General features: G+C 40.6%; 2 protein-coding genes across 2 annotated transcripts; one reads left to right on the forward strand and one right to left on the reverse strand.

The window, feature by feature from the left end:
* The first annotated feature begins 3,871 nt into the window (after positions 1–3,871).
* Positions 3,872–4,228, forward strand: LOC132907948 (endocuticle structural glycoprotein SgAbd-8-like). The gene has a single exon (XM_060961401.1). The coding sequence runs from the start codon at positions 3,872–3,874 to the stop codon at positions 4,226–4,228; it is 357 nt and encodes a 118-aa protein (XP_060817384.1).
* Positions 4,229–7,503: 3,275 nt separating this feature from the next.
* LOC132908458 (endocuticle structural glycoprotein SgAbd-8-like) lies at positions 7,504–9,904 on the reverse strand. Its single transcript, XM_060962499.1, has 2 exons — positions 9,770–9,904; positions 7,504–8,220 (listed from the first exon to the last, which is right to left on the reverse strand). The coding sequence occupies exons 1-2, from the start codon at positions 9,782–9,784 to the stop codon at positions 7,840–7,842; spliced, it is 396 nt and encodes a 131-aa protein (XP_060818482.1). The 5' UTR covers positions 9,785–9,904; the 3' UTR covers positions 7,504–7,839.
* Between the last annotated feature and the right edge of the window lie 10,057 nt (positions 9,905–19,961).

The raw sequence follows: 19,961 nt of genomic DNA on the forward strand, positions 1-19,961 counted from the left end.
AAACCGTATAGTAAACGGAAATAAAGCGTGTAAAATAATTAAATCGCTCCAAAATATGAGAAATAAAAAGAAAAAGAAGACAACGAAGCCTAATTAATTGAAGAAACACGTACATCGAATAAATTTTTATACAATATTTTGCTGTGACTCGGCTCCGAAAGCGATAACATGCCATAAATTATACGTAAATCTCTCGTGGTGATATTATTCTAAATTTTATAGTTACATAGCTTTTGTCGTTATGTGCTTGAAAATTGAAAAAAGAATACGAAGATTATTTCTAATTTTCTTCACGTATTTAAAGTCAATTGCTACGTAAGATTTAATAGTTCCCAATCATCGCCCCAAATTTTACAGTAGCGCGCTCGTTTTACATCGTTTCAGAGCGGCAAGTTACGAAAGTCAGGCGTAATTTTGCTTCTTGTCTAGGAGTAAAACACGGGAATTATCACGGGAAGAAAATGTTATCGCTCGAAGGATATCGATTACAAGACAGCGGGCATGTCGAAACTCCGCGGCGAACGCGTTAAGCTTGATGGAAGCTTCGACGAACATCCGAAGCAGTAACTTTGTGAAAGGAACCGAAAGACATCGTCGATGCCATTAATGCTACAAGCTATTAATTAATTAAAGTAACAACTTTGAACGCGTGTCGATGCTTATATCAATTAGTTATTGTTAGGAACCTGAATGAAATTATATAACAGCGTATACCTGATAGAACCGAAATAGCGAGCTTGCGAAATCTTCCTTCAACTTTGGGAGAGAGCAACGATCGCATAAGTACGGGTTATTCGCGCGGAAGACGCGTTGTCCTCCAAACTCGATTTAAAATTATAAATCACGAATCTTCTTCGTAGAATTAATCATCTTATCCTTAAAATATTTCTAGCTTGTTACGTTCCAAGCAATACATCCTCGCGTTTGTTAGTATCTTTTAGAAGAATTCCTAATTTTAGCTCATCGAGAATTCTTTTCTCCCTAGATCCTCGCGTAATTTAGGTTTGTCAGAAGTTTCGAAAGACCTCTTGAAACCGTTCGAAACACGCAAACTGATAGTTAGAACGAGAAAGGTCGCGAAACAATTACAAAATTTCTAATAACCGTGGTCGAGCCGTGAGTCATTCGACATTGACCCATCGTTGCCTCACAGACTTCTAAAAAATGAAAAAAAGAAAGAAAAAAAGAAACACGTATTTCTTAAATCTTCTTCTTTCCTTCTACGAGTTGCCCGGTCTCTAAAGTGCGTCGAATATTTAAATAAAGAGATGACTAATTGCACTTGTCGCAATGAAAAATCCTGGGTAGTGCTGTCGGACGGTATAATACCTTGTAAGAAATATTCAAAAGCCACTGATTCCGCTCATTAGAATTGTGCTTCCTTTGACAGATCATTTTTTAAAAGAACCAGTCCACGATGTGCGAAACGTCACCTTAAATCACGAGATTAATTATTTTCACGTATGTATCATTGTTTGTTGAGACACGCGCGCTTCTTAAACTTTCGTTGTTGCTAAAATCTCATTCTTTCCTCTCGCAAATATACCTTTACCAAATATGCCTTTCTTTTATAAAAAAAATGTTTCTACATTCAGGTTCGTTCTGAACCATTACGTAGGCGTACCGTCGCTAAAAAATTAACGGTCGACGACGTCAGATATACATCGTTATGACGTAATACTCTTCTTTTGAATCCGGAGGAAGCTGACAGCAAGTATTTGTCAAAACGTAACAGCATTATCGATACGATTGATAACGTGAATAACGATACGTCGATAACAAGGAAATTGTCATATAGCATGCTGTACTTTATTTTACTATAGGGCAAACCTGTATTTATTAGATACTTTTATAACGAGCAAAAAAACAAAGAAAGAGAAAAAAGAAAATAAAACTAACAAATTGCATTTTAGCACTTGAAATAAGAATAAAACGAAAGCTCTATTTTTCCCGATTTTGCACCTCTGGAATGGACAAGACCGTATACCACTGTACGGTATTAGCGACTAAAGTAAATTAACAACGATAAAATCGAAGATAGTCAAGTTCTTCTGTTCTGTTCTACAGTCTTCGAGCGCCCCTCTATCGCAGCCTGTACGTACACTGTACCCAACTTTCTTGCAAGTGTTCCGCAACATATTCTTCAGGATAAGCACATATACCATCCAACTTGATTCTTTTCTTCGACGACTTTTGTTTCTTAGCTGTTGTTGGTTCTTCTAAATTCGAAATAAATGTCTTGATGTAACGAGTGATCGATTTTTGTATTCGGAGGATGCCGGATCTTCTCCGTTCAGGTTGTGCTTCGAGACGCACGAAGATAACCTTCTGTTTATAATGTTACAAGAAAAACATAAACATAAAAGTACTGCGGTGTTTTTCCTCGTCCTTGGTACGACAAGTTTTGCAAGATAAAAATTAAAATATCTTTTAAACTGAACATTTGTCGACCAAAATCGAAGTACCTTGGTACTTTTTTGCAGGGAATTAAAAAATATTACATTGGCACTGAAGCCTCTTTAAAGACGAATATAAAGAGAAATCAAGATATCTCGTTAAGTTTGGTCCATCGAGTCAAACAACTTTCATTTGAATCACTTTTTGCTACCTCTCGTACTTCGATACTCTTAGAGGAACGATCACGCGTATATATTTAAAACTGACATACGATCGAAAAGCGAGGGTTTTTTGCTTTTTCAAGCTAGTCCAACGCACAGAGTTTTGCTTTTGTATTGTATAAAAACAAGCGAAATAAAAGGAAACATGGAAACGTGAAAACAGGAATCTGTTTTGTTCGTATATTGCGTAAGAAAATATGAAACTGGTAGTTCATAAAAGTAATAAGCGATACACAAACAAGGAATAAGCTACGTAAAAGTGACTTCTCACGCTCTTTAAAGAGAAGAGACGTAAACTCGTTGACACGGTGCTTGTGCGTGTTGTCCAGTCTACTCGAAGGAAGCTCCAGAAGTAATGCGATAGAAAATACAAGTTCCAAGCAATTTGTATATTTATAGCAAGTGTGTATCCACGGTAACGGTTATTATAATTGACGATCTAGGCGTGGATTGATTGCAGGTTGCTGGTGCCATGATCCAGCCGGGAAGGTTTTCTTTATTACGCGATACCGGTCATACGAAGGCTGAACCGGTATCACCGAGTGACATTTGAACGGAAAATGTCGGTGATAGCGGAGAGTATTTCAAACTATAAAAGGTGCATGCGATAGATGTGCACTCGCCAGTAGGGTTTCGCACGCGCTATCTGGAAATTCAGAAACCGAGGTTGGACGATCGCGTCGACACCGTCAATAACCAAGTATGATCGATAGGCAGACTTTCGATCGTTATCTTAGCGCGCACACGTTCCATCGATTACCGATTAACAGGCGTATCGTTGCAACTACTTACGCCACATTTGAACGCTTAACTTAATCATCGCGTTCGTAAAACCACTTAATTGAATTAACCGGCCTAAACGGATAACTACTTCGTTACTTAGATTTATGATCGGACACTTGTCACGGTTTTAACGAGATACGCGATAATTAACCGATACGAAAGTATAATACGTAATACAGATATAATTACGCGTATCTACTCGTCGGAGATACAGTACATATGAAAAAGATCAACATATAGCTGTTCGTACATACATCGTCGTTTATTTTCTAATTTTAGTGGATTTTTTATTAACTTTTTAATTAATTTTAATAAAAATTGCAATAAATAGAATTCGGACGAACAAAGTTCTGTTGTCGAGTCAAGTTAGAGTAACATACCTTAACGCGTCACGACAGTAATGGCTTTTTTCAGACATTTTTCCACTCGTCGCTCGCATCATGCACTTTCGGACAATTTGCCTGCTGAGCATGGTAGTTACGGCGCTAGCCGCGGACAAACCGATCGCCATCGTCAGCCAAAGTCAAGATATCAGTCCGGATGGAAGCTTTTACTCGAAATGGGAAACCGCTAATGGCATTGCCGTGGAGGAAGAGGGTGTTTTGAAGAATCGTGGTCAAAAGGATGCGGAAGCCGAAGAAGTTCGAGGCTCGGCCTCGTGGACCGCGCCGGATGGTACGAGAATCAATCTCGGCTGGTTAGCTAACGAAAACGGTGCCGCGTTTCAAGGGCCGCATCTGCCAACGCCACCACCCACGCAACCAATACCCATTCTCATCCAGCGTGCCCTCGACTGGATAGCCGCTCATCCCTCCAAAGACGCGTGAAACGGATTCTAGTTTTCCACTATGTTTCGTTCTTAACAGGACAGTATCGCGCGAAGAAGTCGACCGCGTGCTTTTTTCTCTCCGAATGATTTAAAGAATTTGACTTTAGGTACGTACGTCTCTCTGGAAATTTGAATTCTCTTTCTTGGAATTCATCGAATTACGCTATCCGTGTGTAAATTGTTCGAAGAATATACGACGAAGAAGAGCATTTTGTAAGAACTAAGATGTAAAAACTTTAGATTAAACGTATTATAGATCGATGAACCGATGTTATTAATTGATCGCCATAAAATACTCGTACCTCGCTATCGATTAATTAAAAGATCGCTTTGTAAATAACGTAAGTAATATAGTACTTTTATAGTCGATTTATATTACAATAAAGTCCTTTGTGTTCGTGCGACGGGTATTCAACGGTAACAGAGAAATAAATCGTGTTTGTGTAAAATTAAGTGGAAAATGGACTAAAGCTATAAAAGATCATCAAACAGGATGATCCATCGTCGTTACTTAATTCCATTTAAGTGAAATATTTTGACAAAAATATGGGAGTAAAATCCATACGCTGCGATTAACAACATTCCGAATTATAACGCTAGCTCGGTGTACGATAAATGAGAAACTGAAAAGAAAAAGGCGAACGTCGGTTCTGCGAGTTGTCGTGGCACTGGAATCTCGGCGAAACAACACGCGGATTTCGTAGGCGATCTATTTGCAAGCAAAATAGCTCGCGACAGGTGCAACGCGATAACACGGAAGTCGAGGTCGAAGGTTGCCGTTGCGGCGAAGGAGACAGAGAAATATGGCGTAAGTGTCAGAGTACGAAAGTTGCTCGTTGCAGCACCTGCATCGCTGCTGTCGACGATGTTGTCCTCGTTCGTTTGGATTACACACGCCTTGGTAGACGCGCAAAACCGTTTAACCGTGTAAATAGCACGCGCCCATCGTTACGCCTATTTACAGATTATTTCGTTAAATTATTTGCGCTAGCATGGCAACAATGAAAATAATATAGACTCATGCGCGCTGTAATACGAAAATGCCATTCGGTCGAAGTGCAATAAGTGGTGTTCGCTTCTTTTTACGTCTTACGTACTGTGGTTACAGCGACATAAGTACCGTAGGTACACTATCGTTCATAAGTATTTGAACATTTGATTCGTTCCGATCGAAAGGTTGATGCTGTTATCATGTTTTCAGCGTTGTAAGAAAACGCCCCTCTATCGTTAATATTTTATCACTTAACATAATTCGTAATTAAAATTAGTCGACGACTAAATAAGTAACAATAAATTGACACTTAATACAAAGAAGATAATTTATGTCGGAAGAGATACTTACGAGGAGAAGAAGAATAATTGCTATGTTTATTAAATTTTGTCTCGAAACGAAAGATATAGAAATAACTTGTGTATCCATCGACAAGTAATAAAATATCGTCCAATGCTATCGAATTGCATTATGCTATGGATGGCAAAATGTCCTGTTGCATTTATTAGAAAATCTTGATTTCCTAACGATGCAAACGGTAGATTCGGTGAAAAGTTTCTTAGCATACCCGACGCTAAAGTTTAATAGTTTGATAGGCTTTGAATATATAAAGTTTATTAGCTCGAACTTTGCGATATCCTAAGATATAGTAAATGAAGCTGATTATTCTATATCACGAAGGAAGGTATGAAAATATATTCGGTAATTCATCTTTGTTTAAGACGTGATTTATGACTCTTGACACGTACTCTAACGATGCCCTCGGAAGGCTATCGTATATACTAAGATAAAAGTTTCACCGATGGTTCTGCATAGATGACAGAAGTTGGAACGGCCAAGCATTATGTAATTCCATTGTAAACGTGGAACATATCTCAGGTATACTAAAATAGAAGCGTATAACGCTGTCGTTCGTGAAAGTTCAACGAAAGTTTCAGACACAATCGATAATCCTTCGTCGCGTCATCGAAGAGACGTTGACGCACGAGACCGATATAAGACGATTCTCGTTGAGAAAGTTTGGCGTTACGCGTAGCTAATTGACTAACACGTGTTTAGATCAAGCCAGCAATTAGTAATAATTAAGATCGTTCCATGATATTTCGCGTCTATCAAACTCGACGAAATTTAAGAAAATAGAGAACGAAATACGCTAATGTTACTCGATCGTTCTTCCTATTTTTTAACATTTTATATTTATAATATCGTACCGTTGCTTTAAACGAAACGATGCGAACCCGTTAAGAAAACAAATGCCGATACAAGCATATAGGAAAACGCGCGTGTTCCCTTTATAAAAATTTTGATTCTTATCAATTTTACTACTACTGTGTTGATTGAACTTTGCGTGGAATATAATTCTTAAGTTGCGTCAATTTGCTGTTTCATTTGCAAGGAAATGCAAGAAAAGGCAAACGAGATCGCGTTATCCACAAGACCGTCGTCTTCGAATAAATTACCGGAGGACGTCCTTTATGTCCGCGGTATCGCGATTGATTAACGATGTCGAGGCAATTCTACAGCGAGCACGTGCTTAAAACGTTGTACTACGTCTCGTCGTGCTGAAACTTTCTATCGTAAATCAGCGCGTACCTTAGAGAGCACGGATCAAACGAGAACGAATCAAATTCCTCGAAGAAACTACGCTCCTCTTTCAGATTGCGCTCGGAATTTGTATTTTGTATTTACGATTGCAGTGCCGCGGGATTATTTCGTCGAAACGAGCCGGCGCTGATATGAATAATTGGAGCGGAATCGTAAATAATGACAAGGAAGTGTCAACAGAGAAGAGAATTTCGCGTGCGTTTACAACGTGACTCTGTAGTTACAGGCTGCGCCCGTAGCTGACCCGTTCTGTCCTAGCCTTTCCTAAAGCGACTGTAAACTAGCCTTAATTCAATCTGCGTTTACATTCGATCCAGCTAACAGTTCCGGCCAAAGTGGACAAATTCGGGGCCAAAGAATAAATACTGTTTTGATACAAAGTTACGATTGAAGTTAACGTTGACAGTTGGACAAGTTTGTTTTGCCAAGCGGAGAAGCAAATTGTCGTCAAATTTTCAAGCTGCGTCCGGTAAGCGAGACGTCTCGGTTATCGGAGAAACGTTTCGTACAACTTGACGCGATAACGTAGATAAAGTTGGTTGTTTCTATTTTGTAATAATCTTGGTTAACGTAAAAATCAGTCTCGATATCTCCGTATCATTCTCGTATACCTTCTAGGTAAATGTACGGGAACAAAAATACGTAAATACGACAGGCAAAGAGATAAGACGAGGGTGTGTCTTGAATTGCAACATTTATTTCGTATGCATCGTAATACGTACGTACCTGGCAACGATTGTGTACATGTTCGCTGCCCGTGGTACGTACTCGCGTCTGCATGTGTTACAATACACGATACATATATAATACGACATAATATATCGATATACAATACACATATACGTCCGTAAAAGTATACAATAAATATTTACAACAGATTGAACCAGAGTAGTACGCGTTTCGTTAGAGCTTGGACTGCAAGAGGTGACGACGGGGCGATTCATCGTAATTCACGTTAGAAGAAAATTGAACGTAGCTCGTTTTGAGATCACTGACGGTACACGTCTCATCCTTTATACCTGATTCTGGTCCTCCTTGCTCGGGTGCGCCGCTATCCATTCGAGCGCCTTTTGAATGAGCGGCGGTATTTCCGGTGTAGTAGGTAGGTGAGCGCCCTGTGGTTGAAAACCTTCCTCGTTCGCAACATACGTCAACGAGATTTGTTGACCGTCGTCGCTCGGATAACTGAAGCTACCCTGAGCGTTCATCGCCTCGTTCTCTTGGCCGGCGTTCTCCAGATGACCCTCCTCTTGCGCTTTGATCCCATTCCCGGACTCGTAGCTCCATTTGTACGAGCCGTCCGGATTTGGACCCTCTTGACTTTGGCTGACAATTGGTATCACGTCCTCCGCTGGGGCGGCTGCCACGCAGCTTGTCAGCGCGATCACGGCTATCTGAACATCCGAACAGAAACAGAAATAAGTCGCGACTTTGCCTTTATCGTTCTCGACGTCGTCGAACATCGCGCCGTATTGTTTTTCCGTTTTGTTCTTGTTCGTTTTCACGTTCGAGCACTACTCGGAACAAGGAAACCGACTTTTGTTATTTCCAAGTCGAATCTATACAGTTTCAGTAGGGTGAAGCGGTTTTCGGATATCGTTTCGAAGCACATGGTTTCGCGTTTATACGATATTCTACGAATTCGTACGATCGTAAGCGACATCTGATTCGTCCAACACGCTATCGACTCACGTACGTTTACGTTGCCCCAATTTGAACAAAATTACGAAACAACGTTTGAACGTCCCGCGCGAATCGCTCTCTAGCTCGCGAATGACGCGTCTAGCTTTTGCACCAGCATCGAACCGGCATACACGCGTTTAATTGAAGCGATTTCAAAGTTTGCTCGAGTCCTTAACGCAACGTTGGTCATTATAGCTGAGCGGTAAAACAAACGCGACACGCAATTTCGCGTAAAGACGTCGGGACAAATGGCCCGGGGTGGAATGCTGTCGTGAACGCGCGCGCCTATGTATACGTATACTTGCTCGGTGTTTACGTTATTGCGTTTAAACACCTATAAATTACGTCGCGAAAGATCGATTTTCACGTAATTACGCGCCTGTGAAACGCAATTTAAACGGTAGAACGGATCACGTATCGATTCGAGAAATCGATTGCGCGATTACCCGTCGTTTGATCCGGTCGTGTGCACTGCGAGTGACTCGTATTGTCGAAAACGGCGGGAAGCTTGCCGCAGTAGTGATACCGTTTCGAGTCAGCCGCTACTCGAATGGTAGTATGACGGTTATTAAGTCAGACGTAGTCGCCGGCGTTTCGCAACTGTTCGAACGTTTATCGCGTTAATAACATTTTCTTCTCCGCTATCAATACCTTTCCGCGTAAACATCGAAACTGCTAACTGTTTACGTAATTAGACGAATATATAAGTAAAGATTAATCGAGACCGCTTTCGAGTTGATAACGAACATATAACGAAACACGTAGAACAGGGAATACTACCTATAACAGGAGTATTAAAGGATTAATCGCGTGCCAAGAACGTACGTGTTCGTCTACATTGTACGGTGAGTTAGAAAACTTCGATCGACTATCTAACGAGATAATTTAGAGATGTTGAAGTTCGAGGCGGATGTACACCAAGCGCGCACGATCCTTGTTAAAACTGCAGGCCTCTCTACGTTCACCCTACTCACCTCTCGACCATTCGTCTCGTTAGACTTGCGTAGGAAATCGCAATACGTCCCCGAATCGAGCGAATCAAACGGCACAGGCAACGCGTATCACAGTATCCCGGAATGTATCACGCACAGAAACGAAAAAATCGTGTTCTCGACGGATCACTCGACGAATCTCTCTGGATCAGAGAGCTCACTCTGACGACGTTCCGATTGGTCCGGATTTTCGTTTCCGCGAGTTTCACCCTAGGTTTCCTCGTCCCGAGATCTTTCCGCTGGCGATTTTTCTCTTAATTACGCTTACCAGTGACGTGTACATGCTGCAGCAGTAATCGCTGATGGGCAAGTGTTTATCAAGCCCCGCAGCGCTCGTCGTATATATACCCCTGGAGGCATCACCAATACGATCGTTTGGCCAAGTAACGATAGCCACCGTGCACCTAGGAGGACGCACATGGGACACGACGACACGGCGACAGACAGAGAGGCACGATCGAGACGAACAGAGAGGGAACGATAGCGACACAGAGGTAGAGGTACCTTAAGAGGGGTTACACGGATCCTCGTTTAACGCGCGCGCGATACGCGTTCGTGTGTATCTATGCGAGGAAACGTACAGGGACAGCAACACATTGTACATCACCCGGAGAGAGATTACCTTGCCGGGGATCAGCATGTCACATTACGCTAAATGTCATCGGGTCCCCGTTAAAGGATGCTTGCTCAATTGTCATAATTTCTTTAACGACGCGCCACCATGCCATCGAGACCCTTTAGGTCGACGTTCGTCAGACGAGTTCGAGGGTTGACTCGCGATCTATCGATTAGCGTTAAACCGAATCGGACAGAATTACGAGTTGGTAACCGAGACGCGTAATAGAAGATGACAGCTCTAATAGGAGCACGTTGGACAATGATTTATATCGGCCCCGTCTTATAATTTGGCACAGTCGAAATCGTGCAGCTTAAGATTCGATCGTATAATTCGATGCTGTACAACCAACGAGTAACAACGATGACCGATGCATATAGTTTAGTTTCTAAAGTAAGGCTGACGCACCTCATACTCATATATAATCTGGGAAAATTTACTTTACCATTTATACTGACATTGAAAAAGGAGGGAACATCTCGATTCGATCGACAAGTTTATCTTTTTTAACTAGAAAAATACTTTCAATGTATCCTGAAAATCGAAACTATGCAAATTTATCGTATAACGATTATCTACACAATCGATACCGACTTTATTACTTATAACTTATTATTACCGACAAACCGATGAGACGATTCTTACTCTGACGATCTCTGTAAATTTTTCTTATTCGTATTTTTGATTTAATTACAAAGTCGGCACTACGTTACCGATATCATCGAATAAATCTTACTTATCTAAATATTATATAATATTATACCGCGAATCGTTTAGCGATGGTCTTTCGTTGTTCGCTCTTAATTATACGCAATAATACGCGTAAGATGTTCCAACTATTTATTTACATCGTCGTTGATTTCCTTCTTGGGAGTAAAACGCCTAAATCGAACACGTAACGCGTAGATAGAATTTTACGTCGATGACGATAATTACGTGACACGTAATAGCATATATTATTTTGCTATTTTGTTTAAATAGCGTTTAACGCGCAATTACATTCTATAATTCTCGTGTCTCGCGTTTACGTCGTATTTCGTTTCTTCGGCATTATTCCATGCATTTCACTTTCGTTCCTTCTGGACAAAGTGAAGGTACTTTGCAACACTTTCTGTGTATCTTTCTATTCTATTTGAAACATACCAGACGCGTCATCATTACCTTGAATTAAGTATGGGCGTGCATTTGTTTAATCAATGTTACCCGATTGGAACTCGAAGAGTCGATCGTCGGTAGATGTTAATCGATTGCATATTAATTATAATACTTTTCCATACTAATTTGCCTTGCATAAAGAAAAATTTCTGTTAATCTAATCTGACCGTGGTACTTGCCGTACACGTTGTAATGGAACGTGGCATTTAAAATCTGCGTTTAATCAACGATATACGCGATGAAATACAAAAGGTCGTAATCCGATCGAATATTTACCTTTACGATTAATTTTCTGCGATGCCTCGGAGATGGTCTCGAGAGAAAAATGAGCGATTGTCTCTAATGACGTGTACTAAAGCGTAAATACGGTTTAAAAACTAGCGTATAATCGTGTTCGACGATATTAATCATATTTCCACTTGTAGAAGAAGAGTTTTCATCTTCCTTCTACGATCGCTAGACCTGACTATAAACGAATCGACTGATAAATCACTCGGCTAAATCGTCCAAAGAACGATGAATTATATACCAGAAGACGTTATTCCGCTTCTTTTATGGAAAATACAAGGAATACGCGAAGGTGTAATAAATTCTCGTTTTCTTAGGAATGTCGAGTACCCTGCTGGAAACGTCAGTCGTGATAGTGCGTGATTCACCGAGGCACGTCATCGATATCTATGGACGATCTTCTTCGAGCAATGCTTCTGTCCGGATGCAGGCATTCTTAACTACACGAGGTAGCAACTACGAGAACAAATAACTCGTGGCTAACGGAAACGCTTTTTCGTGCGTTTCTCTATTTCGTTACCCTTTGAAACCAGAAGAAACTAACAGTTAGAGTCCATCGCGCGTAATTAACACGCATATGCTTTACGAGAGCAACTTTGTTTCGTTTCTACGAAAGTTTCGTAAAACTTAATCGCTAAGATTTACGCGTGGTTGTTTGCGGAAAAACTTTGAGTACAAAATAGATATAGTAACGCAAAAAATACTACAAATTACGGCTGCTCTGTTGTAGCGAGAGAATCTCTATGTACGATAACGTAATTGGAGGTAAAGTGAAATTTATACGTTAGAGAAATAAAATTTCTGCTTTTTAATAAAACAAATATTTTTTTTTACGATTTATTGTAATTTATAATCGTAAAGTCTTATAATCTTCGTACTTTGCAGTCTTTCGGTGTGGCACTCTAAACAAAACAAACAACGAAAGCTGTAAATCACAGTGTACGTCCACGATTTACCGATTGACACGTTAAGATGCAAAACAAATAGTCACCGGTTCACCAGATACCAGATAGTAGCGCGGCAAATATAGGGGAAAGTCTGTCGCGATGTGTTTGAAGTTTTAATTAGCCGGGTTACGTAATACGACCAGTGTAAACAAAAGATACGTGCATAAATATCATTCGTGAAAGTAGCGGACCAGGTACCATCTTTCGAAAGTATATCGTTGTATTGACCGGAGCGTGGCTCGAAGGGTTGAACCGAGTCGTCTCTACATCTGCGTTCTTCTACTTTCTTACTTCGTTAGAAATTCACTTTCCGTAGCTTACTTTTTCTCATACGAAGTTAAGAAACTTTCTAACAAGCAGGTCTGCTTGTAACAACGCATCGATGTAAAAAGAACTTTACACGGAACGTTTGCTGTACGACGAATACGGTAAATCTATACTACGATCTTAATCGCTATATTCGCGGATATCGTACAACACAGATGTGGGAGACGCGATAAAGTAGCGGGCAGCGGATAGATAAATTACAAAAGTAGCTAGATTTCCACTTTATGGCGATAAAACACCTCGATGAAATTGAAAATCAATTGCCGCTTTCGCACGATACGTATTACGAAACGTTGAGGAATAACAAAGGGAGCATCGAAAATTATAGCACTATAATTTCCGAGCAAAAAGCATCGTGGCAAACTATTCTGTATTCGGTACACCGCGTCCGTGACTCGTTCGCGGAATAACTTCTTCCTCGAGATTAATACCCGGACTTCGGGGAGCTGAATTCACGGTTTGTAAATTATACCGCTTTGAATGCCAGCCCACGCAAGCAACAGCCACAGACTGAACGACACGAAACCCATCGATGCGAAGGAATCGTGAATTTTCGTTTCCCTAACGAAGCGCTGCGATTCTTTTTTTTTAATTGGTGATTAAACATGCTCGGTAGTCTCTCGTTATTTCGCTGCGGCGAAGGCTTTCGCGTTCCCTCATTTTTATCTTGTTTTTTTTTTCTCTCTGTCCCTTGTCAAAATTCGTTTCGAAATAACTGACTCATCGAGAATTTGCGAGGACCGATCGCTACCTTGGAAATCTTTAATAAGGATCTGTTCGATTTTGTAAACACGTTATCTTTCTAGCGAACCTACGATATTTACGCACATTGTTTTCGTTTCTTACCATACACTTATTTTCACTTTCCATTATTCATTAGTATGCCGTCCTCTTTCAACGTTCTTTTTATATCCTGCCTCGTTCAGCGATATTACGCAAAATATTTACTAAATGCGAGATTAAAATTTAAGAGTCAACGGTAGATCGAAAGGTTATACGTATACACTTAAACATATAATAGTTTAGTGATGCAATAGCTCGAGCATTATCTTGTCTTCCGAGGGAATAACCAACATGTATAGAGTAATCAAATGTACTTGCGTCACGGCATCTTGCTTACACTTTGGTACAAACCCGATTAATAACGTTCTATGGCCTGAAGCGATCGATTAAGCGAATGACAAAACTGAGTTTAAAAACAATAACGAGTGTTATTTGTCACTATTATAAAGTGCTATAGCTCTAGTAGACAGATCCGTTAGCTCCTTATCCTATCACGATGTTTCTTTTCCTTTCTTGTAAAGTAAAATCGCGTTCCTATGGCGGAAAACATCTTCACGGTAAATACGCGAAGATAAGAACGAGATCGATATTCGAATTTCGTAAGAGAGCGAGAAATAAAGTGATTCGATCCGTGAACGATAACGACGATCTATGATAGTCCTGTCCGATGAAAAGAAAAAAAAAAAAAAAAACAAACAAATTTCCAATGTTACGAAGCAGATGGTCGAACAATTTGAACTTCTTTCTTACTTTAGGGGACTGCCTGGTTTAAAAAAATTCCTCGGAGGAAATAAACGAAGGCATTGATCATCGTTAAAATGTCAACGATGAATACGAGAACTGCCCGAGAGTCAAGAGCCGACCATATTTACGGAACATAGAAACTCCGATGTTCGTTGGATCGAGTCGTTCGACTCTCCGAAAAAAGGTAATCGTATGACAGACCAGCGATAAAGTCGATGATTCTCTTCGACCGTTCGTTGCTTTCATTGACTCGTTTGTTCGATCTCGCTGATACACTCTGACTTTCTCCCTCTCCCTTCCTCTCTTTCACATTCTTTCACATTCTGATTCATAATCTTCGGTTATTCCATCTTCCTTCTTCTCCCCCCCCCCTCTCTCTCTCTCATCGACTTTTATAAATTTCACCTTATGCGCTCATACATATTTTAATTCATCTCCTTGCCTCTTTCTCCGTGTCTTGTTCTCCTTTCATCCTTTTTCGTGTCACGTACAACGTTCGCCAAGCCGGTATCTCCATCTCCGTTTCAACGTTCATCCCACTGCCCCTCTCGTTCTATCCGTCTACATTCGCGTGGGGTTTTCATTCAAGTACGCGTTCTTCGGAATGCGCAGGGCTCGTAAGTGCATCCGCGTGTAACCTTTCTGTAAATATAAAACCTCTATTGCAACAACCGTGCCGCGTATCGTACTTATAAGGCCGTTGGAAATGCATTACCTTGCCATCTGATATTTTAAATTTCCTCGCTGTTCTTCCTTTGCGAACTTTCGAAAGCAGTCTGCGCGGTAGTTTCAGACTCTTGGAGTCGTGCGATCGAACCCTTGACAACAATCTCTTTGGCACTCGTTGTACTTATTCTCGCGAGTTACCAAGTCTTCCTTTGTAACGGAGCGTAAACTTTTTAAAAGAAACGTAATTTGACGACAATTTACTCGGACCAGCCTGTATATTTTTTATTAACTTTTATACTTTTATACTTTTCGCATACGAAATGCCAAAAGAAAGCGTAAAAGCGTATCTACTTGAGATAAAAATGTAATTTTACGTTTCAGATAGATTATAGTACTTATACATAAATTAGCAATTTACATTCATAAATACTTGCAGATAGAGTAGCTAGAAAATGGAATATTTTACGCAAATTACATTCTTTCTACATTACACTTTTGCTTAGTCAACGAAATAGAACTCCGATAGAAGGAGATACCAATCCTTGAGATTATAATTTTGAAAAAATTATCAATTGATTTATTTAGTTTCGTACGTTTCAAACACCCACCCTACTAAATCATAGTACGTAGAGTACACGCTATGATTATTACATGGAATATTATAGTACATAGTACGTAGAAAAGCAAACGAGTCAGAAATATTTTAAGAACTTGGAAAGGAACTTCGACACTTTCAATTTGACGTCTGATTCATCGTCGATTACTTCACTAATGTTCACGCGTACCCTAAACTATTTCGTAGGTGTAATATCGAAACTGTATACATAAGTTACAACGCCTAAGAACAAAATTTATCTCCATTCTTTATTCTAAATTCTAGCATTTTTTAAATTGCTAAATGGTCGAGGTTTCGGGAAAGATAAAGAGAGAAGGAATGCTCTGAGAATACTATAAAGGCGGCCCAATCGATCATTAAGTTTCAAGCATCGTCAACTGCTGAATTACGGAGCGGTGGATCGACGATCGCCGTGTAACGATCGGTCGAATCGCTTTCTCGCGGAGCCTAGGCCCACGAGAGCAAACACAGGTCGATCGGTGACTTTCCCAACAGGATTTTTTTCCGAGAATCGTCCTCGAGGCAAAGTATACAAAGATACACGTGCGTTCGTCGCACTACCTGCACCACGGATGAAAGTGAAATTGATTTTGGCACGGGTTACGTCTTCTAGCCTGCGGCTAGGCGCTCTCTTAGAATGCTCGCGGTATACGCTTATATGTCAAGGTCGTCTTCTACCACAACTTCTTCGTCAGTTTTACGATTTATTTGCGTTGCGCGCTCATTACCATCTTCGATTCCCCGAGGCTCGACATACTCGCGCGAAGTCGCTATCGATCATCTCCTTTGGAAATTCCTGATGCAACATTTTATTTTATCGGTCGATTTAAAGCGTCTCTTTCGCGCGAATTGAATCGTGAAGCCAGGCTCGCGACGCTGCAACGCCATAGTCGAGAGAATATCGCGGATTCTCTTAACCTTCTCCATTATGGAGGAAACGTCTACGAAAAGATGTTACACAGTCGATAATTAACGCCTCTCGAGTAGAGTATATTAACAACGTTTTATTAATTAAAACCGCTTTATATAATCCGATACTGCTAACTCGCGCGACTGTTTATTTTCGCTATAATTAGTCAAAGATTACGGGAGGAAATACGATTAATTTCGCATCTCTCGTTTTAACCATTAACCATGTCTTGGAAGGCGCAAGAAGTTCAAGAACGTAAGAAACAACAGCAAATTATCTACTAATTATAAAAGAGCAATGTGAATCGTCGACGCGAACAGAGGATAGTTCGATGACTAGAAACATTTCGGTTGTCAAAAATGAAGATACGCAAAATTCCCCTCTTGCCCTGTACTCGTTCGTTCTTCGCCCAACTCGCAGTTTTTGAAATTGAAAAAAATACCTACCTCTTGTTCTCAAACTTTCGCTTCACATTTTCAACTATATCATAAAAGATGTATCGGAATATTAACGCTGTTAGGGAACAGATATTTACAGATATTTACAGAGATATTTCAAGGTACATGTTCATTATGGCCGGAACAAAGGGAACAGGGAGCGCAACGCGTTCGTAACAAGTTGTTTCTAAATGTTATTTCTACCATTAAAATAATGTTTCGGGCCGCCGCTGGCTAGTATACCGGAGTATGTGTATTTTACTTAATACGTTCTTATCCGGACGGAACACGTATGCGCTATCAGCTTTACTACGTGTTCCGCATTTAAGCGCATAAATCCGAAAATTCTGCTCTCGCATAAAATTACTCTGAAATTTCAGCCAGCTTTCGTCGTCGCCTTTGGCTGAGAGTTATTCAGCTCGAAGGCACGACGAGCAGCTAGCAGGAGTTCGCTTAAAGGCTTCGTATCTTTAAAGTGTCGCGTTATTTACTTTGTTGCATAACGTGACAATGATTTTCCACGCACCTCTACTTACATAATACGATGGACGAGCCACGAGCCACTGTGTCATTATATTTTAAACGTATTTGCGCGTGTAGAAAAATTCGAGAGAGCGGCAGAAGCCTTTCTTCGCTCCTTCGTTCTCTACCTCTCTTTCTCTCTCGTGTATTGTTTCCTTCTTAATAATCGAAGCCTAACGATTCCCTTAATAAGCAGTCGAGAAGATCTCAAGTTACTCCTTCTCACTCGTTCTTCCTTTATTATATTCTTATCTTATTATTATATCGAAACCCAATAATTTATTCGAGGAGAAATCAGAAATATCTTTCTTTTTCCTTCTTTCTCTTCATATTCTCTCTTTTTCATACTATCTCCGTTGTTGTCGTTTTTTTCTAAACTTTAATCACTTCGTAGACGAAGTCGTAAAAGCCATCGAGATTTATAACTCGAGATTGTCAAAGAAATTTCGGCTCTTCCCCCCGTACGACTGACTTCAACGAACAGGTGATATTTAAGAAACGATACGCTGAATAAGTTCTTATCGCGTGTCGATTACGATAACAATGCTCAACGGTTGTACGAGCATCGTTAATCGCGCGAAAGATACTCCTTTTTACGTAACCCGTGGGCTCGAACCTAAGACAAACTTAATTACCCTGATCCGTGTAATCGATCGATTCTATTCCATGTTAATTTCAATTGCTCTAGCATATTTCCTAACGCATAGAATTAACTCGTGTATTTACGCTTATATCACGATATTTACGTAAGCTTCAAAACAATACGCAGTCACGCCATCGTGATCAGAGTAGAAAAATTCGACGTAAATCGTACGACCGATATCCACGACGCTATTCTCGCGACGTTTTCTTGTCAGTGGAATTCCGCGGGTGTCGTGACAAGGAAGCGAAGAACGGGCCGCATCTCGGCCACGCGGACGATAAATAGAAGACTTTCTCCGTCGCTATGTGTCTTTGCTACGATCGAACAGCTCGCTCGATACGAGCAATTAGATTTGCCGGTCTAGTTGCGGTTGCGAAATCTGGCCATCCAGCTTGTTGCACGACCTTTGGGACTATTCTGTCCGTGCAATGACGCGACCCCTAGCCACGAAGAGGACGCGGCATGATCGCCGCGCCGATTAGATATTTCGAGTTCTCCACTGTTCCGCGTTCAGCGTGTTCCCGACCACCGGAGATTCGTGCAAAGATACTCGTAACCCGCGCAACTCCATAAAGCCGAATTTACGTTGTTTCGCTTTCAGAGAACACGACGAACGGACGCTGCTTTCATCCTTGTTTTCATCGGGAATGAAAGCGACACGGTGTAAATTCGGCTGAAGCTTGCAACGTGAATTTCTACGAAGAACGTGCGGATCGAGGGAGCACGGCTAGTTCTTGACAAATGGATTGCTAATCGCGATTGCTAATCGAAGGGTGAATTACGCGTTCGCCTTTCGCAAAATTCTCTTGCCGCCGTCTATATATTTTTACCGACATTTAGCTGTATCGCGGATTTACCAGCCTAGTTGAGACGACTAATTCTTCGGTCCAAACGCAGGCTTCCGTACTTTTGTCATAATTTCGCTTAAAATTAACATCGATGTTAAAATTACTTGCCACGCGAAAGGAACATCTTACTCCCTTTGAGAAACGGAATACAATGCAAGCAAAACGTTCGTTTATTCATTGTCGGTATAAAGAAAATCATATTTCCTTTACTTCATTTTCAGTAGATCGATTTACCGCGTTTCTCTTTGTCGACAAAATTTTAATAAACATCTCTCTCTCTCCTCCCATCTTTCTCTTATGAGCGTTACAAAACGTTTATCGCAAGCGGAGGAATCATCCGCAGGAATAATCTCGTACCACGCTCAACGATTAATTCCACGAATACCATGCAGTAGCTAACCGCAGTTAACAGATTGACGATTTAATCGGCTTAATCGACGATACGTTAAATATGGAAAATAACTAATACATTAATTCCAAGGACATCGTCCGAGTAGTTACGAAGACTGGTTTCTCGTTCAAATATTGTTCGCTTAATTAGTCGTTTCTTACACAAAGTGTCCAGAGGAGGGCTACAGTACGTAGTTCCTTCGTAACTACCATAGAAATTCGATTGTTCGTCGTCGAGCAACTAATTCGCATAACGTCATACGACAGGAGTTCGTTGGTTCCTCTCGCTGATTCTAAGCCAATCTTCCTACGTCGATGAACGCGAAACACACTGTTCAAATTTTTTCCTTGTAGAAAAGCAAATATACGAAAAGGCACGTAGCGAAAAAATTTAATCAATTCCTTCTCGCTCGTTTCAATTACGAACGTCGCTTTTTAAATCCTAGACGACTTTGTTACTTCAGGTTAGTACACTTTACTGCTTATATCGTTATAAATTACGATCGCGTATACCGTCTAAAACGATGCGAAATTCTTTCGGAAATCTTCTACTCCTTGAAGATCA

The sequence above is a fragment of the Bombus pascuorum genome, chromosome 6 (assembly GCF_905332965.1).
Source record: "Bombus pascuorum chromosome 6, iyBomPasc1.1, whole genome shotgun sequence".
Classification (NCBI taxonomy): Eukaryota; Metazoa; Arthropoda; class Insecta; order Hymenoptera; family Apidae; genus Bombus; species Bombus pascuorum.

Bases quoted from the DNA above. Each gene is read 5' to 3' on its own strand.
- LOC132907948 (XM_060961401.1), top strand. From the start codon at position 3,872: ATGGTAGTTACGGCGCTAGCCGCGGACAAACCGATCGCCATCGTCAGC.